The 16971-nt window shown below is 39.9% G+C and overlaps 1 protein-coding gene across 1 annotated transcript in view; it reads left to right on the top strand.

The window, feature by feature from the left end:
• Positions 1-16971, top strand: part of LOC122793396 (nesprin-1-like) — an 876647-nt gene that overhangs the window by 792195 nt on the left and 67481 nt on the right. Inside the window, exons 40-41 of the mRNA XM_044061803.1 lie at positions 12389-12539; positions 13377-13535. Of these exons, the coding sequence (XP_043917738.1) occupies positions 12389-12539; positions 13377-13535 (310 nt within the window). The remainder of the gene's footprint in view (positions 1-12388; positions 12540-13376; positions 13536-16971) is intronic.

The following is a 16971-nucleotide window of genomic DNA, read 5'->3' as shown; positions in this document are numbered from 1 at the left end:
ATCAAAGTTATCCTAGCAGCTATTTCGAATTTCCATAATAATATTAGGGATCAACCCTTGATTTCTCACAGACTTTGTAAGGTTTTCTAAAGGGGACAATCCACTTGAAGCCCCCTTTCAAAGACCATCTTCCACCATGGGATCTAACTCTTGTGTTACAGTCACTTACTTCACCTATATTTGAGCCCACAGCGATTTGTGATTTAAAATTCCTTTCTTGAAAGACATTCTTCCTTATAGCTGTCACTTTGGCGAGGTGAGTCGCCAAATTACAAGTTTTATGCTCCAAAGCTTCATACTTAGTTTTCCACAAAGACAGTGTGTCACTCAGAACGAACCCTACTTTCCTTCCTAAAGTGATATAAGAGACCAATATCAATCTATAGACTTTGCCTGTATTCTTTCCAAATTTTCAAATAAAGGCGAGTACTGCGTGCACCTTGTGGATGTACACAGGCAATTACTTTCCAACCTTGCTAGAATTATACAATTTAGACTGTCAGACCAATTATTTGTGTCCTTTGTGAGTGAAACTTTGGGCAAATCAGAATCTAAGGTGACTTTATCCAAGTGGTTAAGAAATTGCATCTCTTTCATTTACAAGAAACTTAACATGAAGCTTCCTTTGCCATTCAAGGCACATTCTACCAACTCTATGACGACATTGGCTGTTTTTCATTCCAAAACCTCCATGTCAGAAATTTGGGCTACAGCAACATGGGCTAATCCACATACATTTATTACTCATTACAAATTGGCTATGGTCTCTGGGGGAGAGCTTCTTTTGGTTCTTTGGTTCTCAGGAATATTCTTCCTTGAGGCCACCCAGGATCTGAGATACCTGGGGACTCTGTCCCACAAGTCAAGAATAGATAAAGATTGACAACATCAGATAAAGAAGTTATGTCTTACCATAACGTTCCATCTGTGTTGTCAATCTTAATCTATTCTTGCATCCCTCCCACCTGTCCCTCCTTTAGATTTCTGGTGGAGCGACATCCTGTTGTGGGTTCTTATTGGTAAGGATACCTTGGACAAGGTTTCTGTCTTATATTATAGAAACCTTTTTTTTCTGCATAATAGCAAACTTGATCTGAAGTAATATGGAGAGGGGCATTATGGGTAGACTAGCAGCTCAAGGGAATTTTTTTGGCTGGTGCAAGCTTTATAATGACTGGATTGGTTCAGAGGATTGGAACCAATACCCACAAGTTAAGAGTAGATGAAGATTGACAACACAGATGGAACGCTATGGTAAGACATAACGTCTTTTTTTTTTTTTTTTGTACATGCTTTGCAGTATAATGCATTAATACATTTATTTCATTTTTTATTGCTGGCCTCTGGTGTCTGCATTGTTTGTTCCCACCATCCCTCCCAAATGCTGTTCTACTGTTAAATTTGTTGGCTTTGGAATTGCCTGCCCTGCTGTAAATTTGATTTTGGTCACTCTTCCCATTCCCATCTCATTTACTCACTCAGCTGAGTACAGTGAAATCATTTAGGAAGCTCTACCCCCTTGCTTCTTTGATTTTGGACACTCCTCCCTGTCCCATCTTATCAGCTCACTCTACTGAGTACAGAGAGGGCATTTGGGAAGGCCAACCCTCTTAGTTTCGTAATCCTGAACTATCTTCTCTTTCCTCCTGCTCTACAAAAAAAAAAAAATTTTACACTTTATTCAGCTGCTTTTACTGTAATTCTTCCTACTTTATTACCTTATTTTTGCTGCATGATCTTAAGTATTCAAGTGCTTTTATTCTGCTGCATTTATTACTGCTTGTTGTAACTGATTAATCTGTTATTCTAAGCATCTTAGTTTTGGTTTTAGCACTTGTGTTTCAGGGCAGCTACTTTACATTTAAGAAGATTGTCGTGGTCTACACTGTTGTGCACAAACACTTATCAAAACTCATTATTTCACCACCGAATGGAAACTATGCAGTTCACCACCACAGAAAGAAAGAACACAGTGATTACCTTAGTAATTTATTAAAATTCCAGTCCAGCAAGTGATGCAAAATATAGCCCCACAACACTGGTAAAACAAACACCTGGATCCAATAAAATCTTGTCTTGAAGCATACATAAAAACTACTTGAAAAGCAAACTCCTCTAGTGCCTCGGCTTCTCAGCCTTTACAGAGTATATCCCTACTCACACATCTCATCTTTAAATAGTATAATCACAAACAATTAACCAATCACAAATTCTAAATTAATTAAAGGAAACAAAAGATAAGATGAGCAGCATATTACCATCACTGAGGATGCCTCAATATGAGTAAAAAATGATTTTCTGATGTCATTCTAAGAGGATCCAACATTTGTCAGCTTGATAGGGCATGGTTAACAGACCACATTGTTTTGCTATGGATGGTCTGCACCTTTCCCCATGCAAGCTTTTGAGCAGTGCCAAACTGACAAACCTACTGACATAGAAAAATCAACTGAACTGAACCTCACGGTGTTACTGCTCAATTCCAGGAGCTTAAACAAAAAACTACACTCCCTCCAAGCCTTCCTTACACTCAAGAATATAGACATCTGTGCAGTTACTGAGACCTGGTTTAAAGTGGCAGACAGTACCCCAGTAGTGCAAGGTTTCACTGCCTTCCACACTTTTAGACCAGTAGCTGCACAGACAAGGGCTAAAGCAGGAGTTATCTCAATATACAAGCATACCTCAAGGGTGATCAGGCAGGATGACATGATAGATTTCTGCCATGTGCAGATCACAGTAGACAAAATCCTGTACTATATCCTAGCCAGTGGTAGGTCACCCTCCATGTCCCAGGAAGCTCATGATGCATACTTGAACCTACTGGAGACACTTACCATCCAACCTAAAAACCTACTCATAGGAGACTTTAATTACCCCTCTATAGACTGGAAATCCTACACAGCCTCAAATCTACAGGCACAGAGATTCCTGGACTCCGTAAATAACAAATAATAAATACTCCCAGTAGAGGATCCAACATACTGGACCTTATGCTTAAAAATATGGAAGAATGGTGCATCCTCCCCAGTGTCTCATCCCATCCAGTAAAGTATGACCATAAAGCTGTCTCCTTCATAGGTTGATAGGTGTATACTAGGCTATTGGCCCTGGAGCCTTTACAAGCCTAGCCCAAAAAAATTGCCCAGACACCGTGCCACCCAATGTTAGTTCACAGTGCCCCTATCCAATAGGGCAACTGGAGTGATCCCTGGGGTGAACTTTCTGTTATTCATCCACTCGTCAAGATTTCTCTTGAAGAGAGCTAGTGAGGTGCTCTGCCTGACATGAATGGATAGCTTATTCCAGAGTATGGGCAGTCTTTAGGGGATGACCCTGTCCCTCCAGCATGTTCTGTTAATTGTGGTAGTGTGGTTGTGATCTCTGGAGCATGTGGCATGGGGTGATTGGGATTTCTTTAGGTGTAGCATTTCATGTAGGGCTAGGCTGGACATGGCTTTGTAAGTCAAGCAGAGATCACCTCTAAGTAGATGATAAGAGACTGAGAACAGCTGAAGTTTCTTGAGTCTGCCCATGTAGGACATGTGTTTAAGACCTAGGATCCTTTTTGTGAGGGACTTTTGTGGCCTCTCCAGTTGTTGTAGGTGTCTGGTCAGGTACATGCCAAATGGGGTGTTATAGTCGATGATTGGTCTAATGAGGGATGAGGAGAGAGGGATGATGACCTCTTTCTTCCTGGATGCAAAACCTTTGGTTATAAAATGTGTCACATAAAAGGACTTTATGACCACAGTGGCAATGTGGTGGTCGAAGGTGAGGTGGTTGTCAACCTGAGTGCCCAGATCTCTTATGGTCCCTTCACTGTTCAATGGGCTCCCATCAATGTGGTAATGCATGGGAACTGAGTTTTTTCCAAAGGGGATGATAACACATTTTTTGGCAATAAGCTTCAGGCCATGATTCTGACACCAGTCACTGGTCTCAGAGAGGCTCTTTTGTAGGATGACTTCATCACTTGGGGAGTTGATAATGACTCCTAGCTTGCAGTCATCAGTGAACTTGGTCAGCCAGAGTCCTTCTGTGTTGGCCTGGACTTCTGAGAAGTAGATGCCAAACAGGAGAGGGCCCAGGACTGAGCCCTGTGTGACTACACTCATGACTGGTCAACAGTCTGACTTGGAATCCGCAACTTTCACTCTGTGGGTCCTGTCTGTGAGCCAGTTTGCAACCCACCTAGTGATGTAAGGATTGATGCCTAGTTTGGTGAGTTTATCAATGATACCTGAGGGGAGAATGGTATCAAAGACCTTGGCCAGGTCGAGGTAAGCTGCATGCACTGCCTTACCCTCATCCACAGCCTTGGTGACTGCCTCGAAGAAGTCAACCAGGTTCAGCAGGTAGGATCTCCCCTTGACAAAGTCAAACTGTGTGGGGTCAAGAATAATCAAAAAAAGAAAGAGAAAGAAACCACACTGGAATCAACACACTTTAAAGTTAGTGCTTTCATTTACTTGAATGTTGTAAACTTCTTCAGACATTCAAGTAAACGAAAGCGCTAACTTTAAAGTGTGTTGATTCCAGTGTGTGTTTTTTTTTTTCTCTTTCTTTTTTTGATTATTCAGTATATAGTTTTTGTTTATTCATTTTTGTGTGGGGTCAAGAGTTTGGAGATTGCCTATATCTTTGTTAAGCAGGTCCATGATGTTGTGCTCCATAGCTTTGCATACCAGACTCGTCAGGCTAATGGGGCGATAGTTCCCAGGGTCTGTAGTTGCTCCCCACTTTATGGAGCTGGATGACTGTAGAAATGCACCATTCGTTAGGGACATAGCATGAGGTAAGGCTGTGACTGAACAGGACACAGATGTGGTGCCAGTTCATTTTGTAGCTCATGTAGGATGCAGCCAGGGATATTATCAGGTCCCATGGATGCTGTATTATTTGCTGTGGACAATGCAGCTTTTACCTGTGCCACACAAATGCTGGGCACCAGGCTTTCTTCTGGTATTATGATAAGGCCCTTGGGGGGGGTTAGTAAAGTTGGCACTGAATCTGTCAGCCAGTATGTTGGCTATATCTGTTGGCTCAGTATAGGAGGTGCCATTGTGCAATAACTCAGAGCAAATCTGAGTATTGCCTTGGAGGTTTTTGATATAGCTATAGAAGGCTTTGTGGCTGTTTTTGGTGTCAGTCGCAATTCTGCCTTCATAGCTGGCTTTAGTGGAGTTGATAAGGGATCTCATCTTTTTGTTGAGACTGATAATGGAAGTTTTCTAGTCTTGTGACTTCATTTTTGGAGGAGATCGTCTTAGTTCTGTTTGGTATGGCAAGGTCCATGCATTTGTGTATGTGTTTGTACAGTGCATTGGTGTATGATTTGGCTGTCATGCAGCTATTTTCCATTGGCATGGGTGCCGAGACATTAGCCACCTCTGTTTTTAGGAGCCCAAAGTCTGCTTTAGAGAAATTTTTCAGGGTGGTCACCTTGACGGGGGTTGTAGGTGAGATGGAGATTTCCATGGTGATCAGTTTGATGTTGGCTTCAAAAGCAAAATCAACCCCATAATCCCATTAAAACCAGTAGCAATTAGGAAATACTCCAAGACAAAGTACCTTTTATTAAGTGATGCTTCAGTCCTCCTCCAAAACCAGAGAACAAATCAGTCTATAGTGAATCGCTTTCAGAAACTCTATACAGCCATGTCATTGGCTACATAGAAGCTGCTATACTGACCAGAAGTAAGCCCATGACTAGCCCCAGAAAGAAACCAGTGGCATCTCATTAAGTAGGATATCCACCAAATGGAACACAAAATGATGGCAAAAATTAAGAAGGGTAATTCCCACATTCACTGAACCTGGCGATATAGCAAACCTGTTAGCAGACAAATTATTTTCCAGCTTTACCCCCCTTTCACCCCCAACCATACCCTCAAAAATACTCTCAGACATAACCGTTCCAAAATATAACTAGGGTGCATGCACTGACTGCACTCACTAAAGCCAAGAACACAGCCACAGTAGGCTCTGATAACATCCCAATCTAAAATATGACTTATCAGGAACCCTGGAGTCATTATTTAACTATAGTTTTAAAACAAGCTTTGTGCCACATGAAGAGAGGACTGTCATAGGTTCATAGGTTAGTACTAGGCTAACTGCCCTTGCGAGCCATTTTAAGCCTAGCCAATTATCCCTTGTGAGATTCAAACCCTGCACCTTGTGTTTGTAAGGCAAACACCTTAACCATTAGGCCACCCTCCCAACCCATCACTTTAATTAGAGAGAACCTTCATCAGATCCTGGTAACTACAGACCAATTAGTCCACTAGTCTTATTTACAAACCATTGAAAGAATTATCATAGAAATTCTCAGCAAGGACATAGGAGACCCCCAGAGGCTGAATCCATCCCAGTTTGGCTTTATCAAAGGAAGGTTATGCTTGCTAAATCTGGAGGACTTCTTTGAAAAGGCTGCTAAGACGATGGATGAAGAAAAGATGGTGAATACTGCTTATGTATATCTGACTAAAGCATTTGATACAATACCCCACTTGGGCATTGTCAACAAACTTACGAAGAGGCATAAACCTCATTATAACATGCTGCATAGCTAGCTGGCTCACTGATAGGTTAGAATCAATGAAGCCACCTCCACAAAGAGGTCGGTCACCAGTGAAGTCCCCCAGGGCTCTGTGCTGGGCCCATTCCTCTTTGGCATCTACTTCTCAGATGTTAAAGTCAATGTCAAAAGCCTTTGGCTAACCAAGTTTGTAGATGATTGCAGACAAGGAGCAGTCATTGAATCCCCACAAGATGAGAGCACCCTCCAGGAAGGTCTAATAGAGATCAACACTTTGTACCACAGCCATAGCTTAAAACTTAGTACCAAGAAATGCATTATAGTACCTTTTGGGAAGTCTACCACCTTGCGTAACTGTCTCATCAATAAGACATCTTCAAAAGTTGATTCACTAGTAAGGGATCTGGGAATTCATGCAAATTGTAGCCTAGCCTACAACCAACATGTGCCCACAGTAGTAAGAAAGTCATTGTATGTTACTGAACTTATAAGACATGGCAGCTAGGTCCAGAGAGGTCATTATACCACTGTACTTGACCCTCATCAGACCCATGAAGAGTATAATGCCCTCTTCGGTATGTACCTGACCAGACACATGCAGTAACTAAAACATCCACAAAGATCCTGTACAAAAAGAGCACAGTGAGTAAACATAATGTCCTACACTGATCACCTCAAAGCCTCTTTACTTGGCATACAGTGCATCCCTCGACCCTGTTTTGATGAACCATTTGCACATGTGCAAACCAAACAGCATCAGAACTACTAGATTAAAACACCAAAATTTTGCTTTCAACATAAATAGAATATGTTAGAGAGACAGAAATGTGTCTCCAAGAATTCTTATTCTCTGGAACAAGTTCCTGATCCATGTGAAGCAGAGTTCCTCCCTATCCCTATTTAAGTGCACCTTAGACTAATGGACGGATATTTGGAAATTCACCCTAGTCTATCTCCTATGTCTTTGATGGACAGAGGCAGTCAGTAAATCACCACATATATAAATCAAGTCTGTGGGTCATATTTGGGTTGCACAGTTAGACTAATAAGGGCCCTAGTGGCCGTTAACCTAGCACGCACTTATGAACCTATGAGCATAGGAACTGAGTCGAGAAATGATAGCAAAGGAAGAAGTCTCTGATAATTAGGCTGGTTTGAAAGGTCACTAAGGGAATTACTATATAGTTTCAGACACTGAGTAAGGTCAGGTTCTTAAGTGATCATTAGATACTAAGAATTAGTATTAGGGGATAAGCGGTCTGAAGGATCAGATTAAAAAGATTAGCCAGATAGAATCGAGGCTAGGAGAATACTCAGTGAAAATAGATATCTAAGATGAATGTCACAATGTGAAACAAGCCACTTTAGCATAGTTCTTGGTGAATCAGCCACAAGTATGTCTCCTTGCAGATAATAGTTTAGTTTGCAGTAGAGACGATGTCAGTTAATAGTGGTCTATTTATATTTTGTGAATAAAATTATCAAAATATTGAAAGGGTAATGCTTTACATCTAGTATAAAATGTACAGTTACAAATACTTCTTGAAGTAAAAATTCATCTTGGTGTATGTGCGAGTCACAATTAAAAATGGATGCACTACAAGCTTTTGATGCAGATAATGAGCTTTTTCAGAGTTGCAAGGCTTCAGTTTATTAATTAAATATGTGAAACTAGACTAGTACCTACATTTTAGAACCTCACCAAAATATTTATGATTATTCTTCATGAATACATGAAGTAAAGTGTTCATATCTAATATAAAAATGATTTTGCACATCTGCTGCCAAATCCCCTTTATGGTTCAAAGTACATTGAAGTTAAGATCTGAGGAATAGAAGTTCACTGATTCTTGAGCTGTTTTGTGAAAACAGCAGTGTATTGCGGAGGGGGGCTAACTTGTAGAATTTAGAAATGTCAGCTTAATACCTTAACTTAGCATTTTTTCAGAATTTTCAGTCTATATTTTAGCATTCTTTATTTTTATACCATGATTGCAGACAATAATACAACTTTCATGTATGCTGTATAATACGATTTCAAAAAGTTAAAGCAGCATCTATAACAGTTGTAAAATACATGTCTCAGGACATCATAAATGTGAGGTATCTCACACTGGATACTGGACACTGTTCTGCATGAGATGCACTAATACTAAGTGGAAGGAAATTCAGTGTCACAAAAGCATTTACAGTCTGGGATGGGTAGTATGGACCGAATACACTTGTATATTTTTTCATTGTCTAGTCACCTACAGTTGTAAAAGTTGTAAAAGGAGGCTAAGGGAGTTAAAGCTTGTACCAAAAGACTTTGCTTGCTAATTGCTCATAGACTTATTCCTCTATAGCAACTGCCAGCTAGAGTGTACCTCAGCTGAAAATTAAAACCAGTACTATCTACGCTACAAACGAATGTTCTATCTTTATAGATTCATAGATTGTTCCTAGGCAACTTTGTAAGCCATGTTATGTTTACCTGGAAGAATAATGGTGTCCAGTATTCAAATAGGACATTGAGGGCCAGGCATTTATAAGCTACCTCTGTCCATAAGGCACATGGGTGCCAGGCCTGGTGTAAATTTCCAGTTCCCCATCCACTGGTCTAGGTTCCACTTAAACTGGGTAATAGGTGAACTCAGCTTCACATGGATGGGAAGCCTGTTCCATAGGAGGAACAATCTCTGAGACACATATCTGTCTGTCCAACAAGTTATGTTTAAGTCACAGACAAAATTTAAGTCCCTAAACCTTGTATTTTTGGTATTCTTTAACTTAAAAACACAAAAAGAAAAATCTTGCAAAGCTAGACTTAATAGTGTGCGATACCTTAATCCTCATATATCAGTACCAATATGGGATATATGCAGATTACCCTTTAAGGGTATCAGGTGTTTCAGCTAAACAGCAATTCTAAATACCCCTTGATTTTTTCTTATAAATTTAACTATGGATAATTTTCAGGCCAGTAAAATCAAACCCCTCTACCTGTGGATACATCTCTGCCTTCTTATGATATCATCAGCATAATATAAGAGGAATGTTTGACTTCTGGAAACACAGGATTTCATACGCAACTAATATCCATAAACATTAGGGTGTCTACAAAATATCTCAACTAACAAACTAAAACAATGAGTAAAAAGGTCACACAGAAAAAACAGTTGATTAAAAACACAAAAAGAAAAAATGTAGCAAAGTTAGATGTAACACTGTGTGGTACCATAAACCTCTAATTAATGACTAGATCAATTGATAAAAATCTGTATGACTTTCTTGAAATGGTACATCCAACTATACCTGTTATTAAAGGGCTGCCCAACATTCATATGAACAGTGTTGATCCCCCTCTGAGACCGATAGTTTCTGGGAGAGGCTGGGTCACTGTGCCCCTTACAATTTTATGTGGAAACTGAACTCAAGAAGTTGTTGCCTTTCACACAGACTGTATTGAGGGACACTGGTCAATTGATGGAGAGATTGTATGAAAGAATGGAGCAAGAAAGCTCTATAGATAACCTCATTTTGGTGACAAGGGACGTTAATAATTTATTCACTTGCGTACCCAACGATCTAGGAATAGAAACAGTAAGGGATTTTGCCTCTCACTCTGAAGTGAGCATGGATGTGAATCTAGTCTCCAGCCTGCTAGAATTGGTCCTGGAGAGCAATGTGTTCCTCTATGGTGAGAGCTGTTATTGGCAGAAATGGGGGGTAGCCATGGGTACCCCCTGTGCAAACAGCTATGCCAATATAGTCCTAGCTGAATGGGAAAGGCAATGGGAAATGGATACAAAAAATGAATGGAAGGAATGAATCATCTTTTACAATAGGTTTGTGGATGATGTTATATTCCTATGGAAGGGCAGTATGCAGAGCCTCAATGATTTCGTTAAATATTTAACAAATACAACCAGCTTTTTAAGGTTTGAAGTCAGAAGGTCAGTAAGTGCGATCGAGTTCTTAGACATGAGAATCTCAATGAATAATAGCAAAGGAATTGGCACCACTATATTTAGGAAACCACATTGGAGGAACCATATGCTATACTACAATAGCATGCACCTGAGACATGTTTTTCAGAATACTTTTGAAAATCAAGTGACCTGGATATCCAAGCTCTGTACTGACGATGATGATTTTCTGCAGGAACAAGACAAACTTTTACAGAATTTTGCCTCAAGAGGCTATAATGAAAAACAATTGGATATGAGTAAAGGCAAAGCAATGTCCATTCGACATAACAAAGGGCTTCTCGAAGCGGATGCAGAGTGATGTGAAGAAAGGTGGGAACAGCAACAGTCTCAAATGCATGATGACCTACAGCACTGACTCTGATGTCTGTGAAACCATCAAGAAATTTTTCCCAGTCCTAACTGCTGACAGCAAAATTAAGAGAATTGTAGGGGAAACACCTAAGTTTGGTTTTAAAAACAAGAAGAACTTAAAGGATTTATTGTGGAACTATGATGGAATACCTAACAAACAGAGTACAGAAGGAAGAAATAGGTTAGGAACTTGGAAATGTGGCTTTTGCAAAGTTTGCAGCCACATTAAATGTTCCAACAGTTTTGTTAACCCGATAACCAACAAATGCTATAAGTTCTCTGGTTTTGCCAACTGTAACAGCATGAATGTTATATACGTTGGCACATGCAAATAGTGCCAAGCTTATTACATAGGAAAGACAAATAGAAAACTCAAGGAACGGATACTTCGCCACCTGTTAGACATCAAGAATAAAGTGGTAACTAATGTCCTGTATGGACATGTGTCTGAAAATCCAGGGCATTCATTTAGCTTTATGGTTATCTCAAATGTGACTACTAACCTTCATGGAGGAGACATTGTCAACAAAACTGAAAAGGAAGAAAGCAAAGGGATCATGAACCTCAGAGCTAATTTATTTCCAAGGGCTCAACAGAGTAGTTCCTATTAAACCTATTTTGAAAGAGAGAAGCCTAATTAAGAAATGAAATGGAGGCTTAAGGAAGGCGTGCATCTGATTGCTGTATGTGATTGGTTGAGCAATTAAGGATCTTTATTTAACAGCAGTAAGTCAGGTCTACACACTAGGATATGAAGAAGGTTTTTTTAACTGAAAGCGCTTATCCTGTTTGACCTGCAATCTGAACAGCACAATTTGTGCTTTATATTACTTCGTTTTATTAAAGTTGGTATCCTAACAGAATTTTTCAGTGTATTTCTCGTTGTGGTGGAAGCCTTTTTTTTTCATTTTACTATTTTTGCTTATTAAGGCTTCCTTTGGAGGTGATTTTTGGTTTGGTTGTTTTTGTTGTTTATTTTTGTTTTTGTATCAGAGGCAACATGGGATATATACAAATTACCCTTTAAGGATATTAGGTGTTTCAGCTAAATGGCAATTTTGAATGTTCATGACTTTTACTCATTGTTTTATTCTTTGACTTACAAATATGTAGGTGATTCTTAACAGTGGGGTTTGTGAATACCCTGTAAGCCAGGCATAGATCAGCCCATAGCAATCTATAGGAGACTGAGGGAAAGGGCTTTAAGGCACTCTGCATAATGCAGATTTGTTAACTTGTATTCTTTTTATAAGAAATCTCTGCGGTCACTCTAGTTTGCTACATATGCTTGGTCAGGTACATACCAAAGAGAGCCTTGTACTCTATGACTGGTCTGTTGAAGGTGGAGTACAGTGGGATAAAGACATCTTTGGACCTAGAAAGTGAGACTCAAACCCTGTACCTTGTGTCAGTGAGGTAAACATTTTAGCCATTGTGCAACCTCCCATGGCTCTTTAAGTCAAATGCAGTACTTATTGACAGTTGAAGTGTATTAACTCATATAATGTAATTTCATTTGCAGCCTAGAACATTGCTGCCTCCTGATTGACACTATGAGGGAATATCAGAATTTGAAGTCCACTGTAACTGAAGTGATTGAAAATGCAGAAAATATCTCCATAATTAAATGCTCTCTGAAGGATAAGGAAGAGATCGGAAGGATACTGCAGAAGGTATGGAGAAGAAATGCTTGCTCATGAGATAGCTACAAATACACAAGTTCATGTTCCGAATAGCAAATGCAAATGCCGTGGTGAAGAATCCATTTGTAAAGTGAGCACAACATATTGTCACATGAGTATTTATTCAAACACTTAGCTATATTTTGCTCTCTAGTTAAGCCATTTCATGTTTTGTGCTAGTTTCAGAAAATCTTTGTAATACTTATAGGATTGCAATGGTCACTGCAGTGTGCTTCTTCTTCTGGCTTTTCCCAGTTAGGGGTCACCACAGCAGATCACCTGTCCGTTCATGATTGGCAGTGGAGTTTTACAGTGTTGAGTTGCCAGCACAGAAGGCACACACGCACACACTCACACCTAGGGCCAATTTAGAGTGTCTAAATCCACCTACAGCATGTCTTTGGGATGAAATCGGAGCACCCGTAGGAAACCCACGCAACCACAGGGAGGGCATGCAGACTCCACACAGAAGGCACCCCAGCCGAGGATCGAACTGGAGAATCTCTTGCTGTGAGGTGGCAACGCTAACTGCTGCACCACCGCGGCTGCCCGGTCACTGCAGTATGCAGTTTACATTTTTGTGTTTGACGACTGCACCTTTTTTATAAATACACATTACATGTGTATATTTCTACAATTTGATTTCTACAGTTAAGACAGATTTAAATGTTATCATTTGTTTTTTATTTTTTTCCTTCAAATCACTTAAACTGAAGGTGATTACTCTTATGCACTGAATTCATTTGAACAGTTATAGGTGTTTGCTCTTTCCATGTTTTTTGTCTTTGGTTTGTGTGATTTATTTTCCTTCTCACCTTATTTTCTCAGCATGAAGCTGTTAAGAATGAGATGGCTAACAGTCAAGAACAGCTGGATGACCTAACTTCTAAGGGAAAGAAACTGTTGGCTGAGCTGAAGAGAATTACGTGCTGTGTTCCTCTGGCGGTGAAACATGATATGGACACCATTGTGGACCAGTGGCTTGATGTAAGCATATGAGACAAATTCTGTGACTTTCAGTGTTAAAATAATTTCCTAGATGGTTGTGAAAATAACAGCTCAGAATTATGTATCCAATCATATCCTTTAATAATGCTGGTTACCACTTCATATCATGCTGTATAATCAGGGTGGATGTGTGAGCCATGAGTTCCAGATGAGAGCTGACTGAAGGGAACATGTTAAAGATGTAAGGGATAGTTTCTAGGGAAGCAACAGACAGACACACAGTACAATGTTCATATTTCTGCCTGATCTCTCAGCTGTTACTGAGATAAGTAACCAGTGGATTGCCTAGCATTAGGCAGAATGGTAGTTACCTGACACAAGTGCCATGAATGCTGCAGGAGTGTAGTCACGGAAACCCCCATTCAGAATGAGAGATGGTAATGTTAAGGGAACAGGTAGACTTTTCAGCTTATTAAAAAGTTACTAGAAATATGAAGTGCCTTGTATATTAGTAGTACTCTAAAGCACAGCCATCCCTCCATCCATGCATCCATCCACAATCCCCTTTTCCCATTTTTACACATGGGGCTGGGATGTCATTTCAACAGTAACAATCATCTAGATGACATAGCTATATTTATGTGAACTTAAAGTTTTTCTATATCCCCACCTTCACAGAACCCTAATCTGATGGCTGCACTGCCTTCACCCAATTGGCCCATAAACTCTGCGGAGATAGGAACCTGGCATCCATACCTCTCAACCTCTTAAAGCGAGAAATCTGGACAAAGCCATAAAAAAAGTGGGACAAAGACCCAAAAATAGGGACAATTTTTAAACATTGCTCTTACAAACTTAGAAAGTTGATAGAATAACATGTTTTGTATTAGCATGAATTTTCTGAAGGATATGGTCTGAAACTCAAATGTCTGTCATTATTTTTCAACTTCAATTTTTAAAGATTTACTGCTAATTTGCCAGAAAACCACAATTTTATGAAAAATGGACCAAAAATATGAAGCCAAAATCTGGACATTCCGTGAAAATCTGTACAGTTGAGCAGTATGCAGGCATCATCAGGCTTGACAGGAGCTATACAACCTATTTTTTTCTGCCTAGGAAGCCATAGTGGCCCATGCATTACTCCACTAGCAAAGGTCATGTGGAAGGTAGTGAGCCAGCATGGGATTCCTTCCCTCCTTTAGGCTACCCTTAGACTTCCAAGGGCTAACTGATGGGGGAGAAGAGGTGTGCATACTCCCTCTAATGGAGGTCCTTGCTATCCAAAGCACTGTCAGCCAAGACAGCTACTTCAAGTGAGCAATACACACAGGCATAGGTGTCACCCAAAGCCAGATCCAGCACTTCGTGACCTAGACAGTCACCTAGAGCCCACTGGCTTCAGGGAGGCCACTAGCCAGAAGAGGTCCACTGTCTGAGGGGTTACCACAAAACTTAGATTTCTTCTTTAATAATGCACGCACGCAGAGTACATCCTTAGTAGGGTCTGTGTGAAGTACACACATTTTAGTGGGGCACACAGAATTTTTATGGAAGAGGGATGAGCAACATTGATTTTTATTATGAATGTGTGCGTGCATAAAATACTCCAGTTAGGGATGGCAGGTTAGTTAACTTATTCAGGCACAAACCCTGTACCTTCAGAACAGGACCATAGATCCTGAATCCTCTACACCAACTGCCAAACTGTCAGTCAGCAAGTGCATTTCAAGGACTGTTGAGTTTCAGTTCATTTTCAAAGAATGTTGAGTTCCAGTACATTTTCAAGGGGTTTGAGTTTCTATGTGTTTTTGGAGAATGTTGAGTTTCAATGGAAGAGAAGCTTATGTTGCTTATGCTAAGTCTGTTTTCAATGTGTAACTGTTTTCTTGAACAATTGGACATCATCAGTTTTGTGCTATACATTTTCAAAATCAGTGTTAGTAACACAACTGGTAGCATACTTGCCTTTGGTGTGCATGGCTGTGGGTTCTATTTTCACACTGTGTAGATGGAGTTCTGCTATTGAAGTGCCCTTTAAGGGGGATGGGGATGGTGCACTCTTGAGTGTGTCCTCCTTAGTATGAGAATCCCTAGTGACTATGAATCTGTTACCAGCTTGACAGCCATTCCCTATTGCAATATTACCAGCTTACCATTTTTTTTAAATGTAACATGGGTAATTTATTCTTCAAGGGCAGCAGGCACTGAATTTGTACATGAAACAGTAAACTGTAAAGTTGTTTGCCAGCAGCAACCTCTTCACCAGTTATAGATCTCTTTAATGTAGAATTATTCAGATGATGTCTACTTCTGCAGAGATTGTGTATATTGACTGATATTGATGGATTGTAATGATAGATGTTTGGGTGGCCTTTTGTGGTTGAAATGTTCTGTAATGGGTAGTTTTGTCATTCTTGGGTTATACGTTTTTTTTCATTGCTTATTGGAAAAATGTTTGAACCTACAAATTAAAAAAAAAAAACACCCCAACCAGGGGTGCTGTATTTTAAAAGGAATATAATTTAATACAATCAGGATGATGCCTCAAAGAACACACACACACGTATGCATGGGCCAAAAAATGTGTGCAAGGGGCTTATGGTTTGAAAACAGCCCGAGGTAAACCTAATCCACCACTTGCCAGACACATTTTCTTTGAATGTGGGTTTCAATGCCGTTTCAATGAATGTGAGTTTCAAGGGCAGAGAAGATTACTGCTCATGCTAAGTCTGTTTTCATTGTAAGACTGTATTTTTTGTTTAGCAAATGGCTATCAGTGTTTGTGCTATAAAATTTGAAATAGAAGTTTTAAATATCTCTAATCATTGTAGAACTAAAGAAGAAAATTGTATACACACTGACAGGTTTGAACATTTTTTTATGATAACTGGGGGGAAAAAGCCAAGTGATGGGACACTAGAATGGCTGGGGGGTGGGTGCTACTGGGGTGGCTGCTGTAGGTGGGCCCTGATCCACTACCCTGCCTAAGGCCACATTTGACCGTGATCTGGCTTTGGTGTCACCAATTCTGTGGATCAAGCAAGATGAGTCTGCTTGCATCTGTCAGTGAAGCTGTTCCTCCCCAGCCGAGCCCCTTAATTATCCATTCCACTAATCAAATATTAGTCATCTAGGCGGTAGTAAGGGCTTTATTCCTCTAAACAATGTGTCTGAACTTTACTAAGTGGTATTGTCACTTTTGCTTGCTCTAAGCCCACGGAGGTGAGACACACATTGTACCACTGTAGTCTTTACATTCTTACTTTCTGATAAGCACAGTTAACCTACAAATTATATGGCTGATGAAAATGTTTTCCACAGAAACTGTTTCCTTAAGTGAAGCTGAGTAAAATGGCATTTGGCAAACAACCAAAACCTGCAAACTGAATTATCTTATATGGTTTACAAAGCTTTCAACACCCTTTAAGTAGAGAGAAACTCTTTATGCCACACACATAATTATAATCAACTT

The sequence above is a fragment of the Protopterus annectens genome, chromosome 1.part0 (assembly GCF_019279795.1).
Source record: "Protopterus annectens isolate FY-2018-M chromosome 1.part0, PAN1.0, whole genome shotgun sequence".
Classification (NCBI taxonomy): domain Eukaryota; kingdom Metazoa; phylum Chordata; order Ceratodontiformes; family Protopteridae; genus Protopterus; species Protopterus annectens.
Note: the sequence above shows the minus strand (reverse complement) of the source record. Positions and strands in the feature narration are given on the sequence as shown.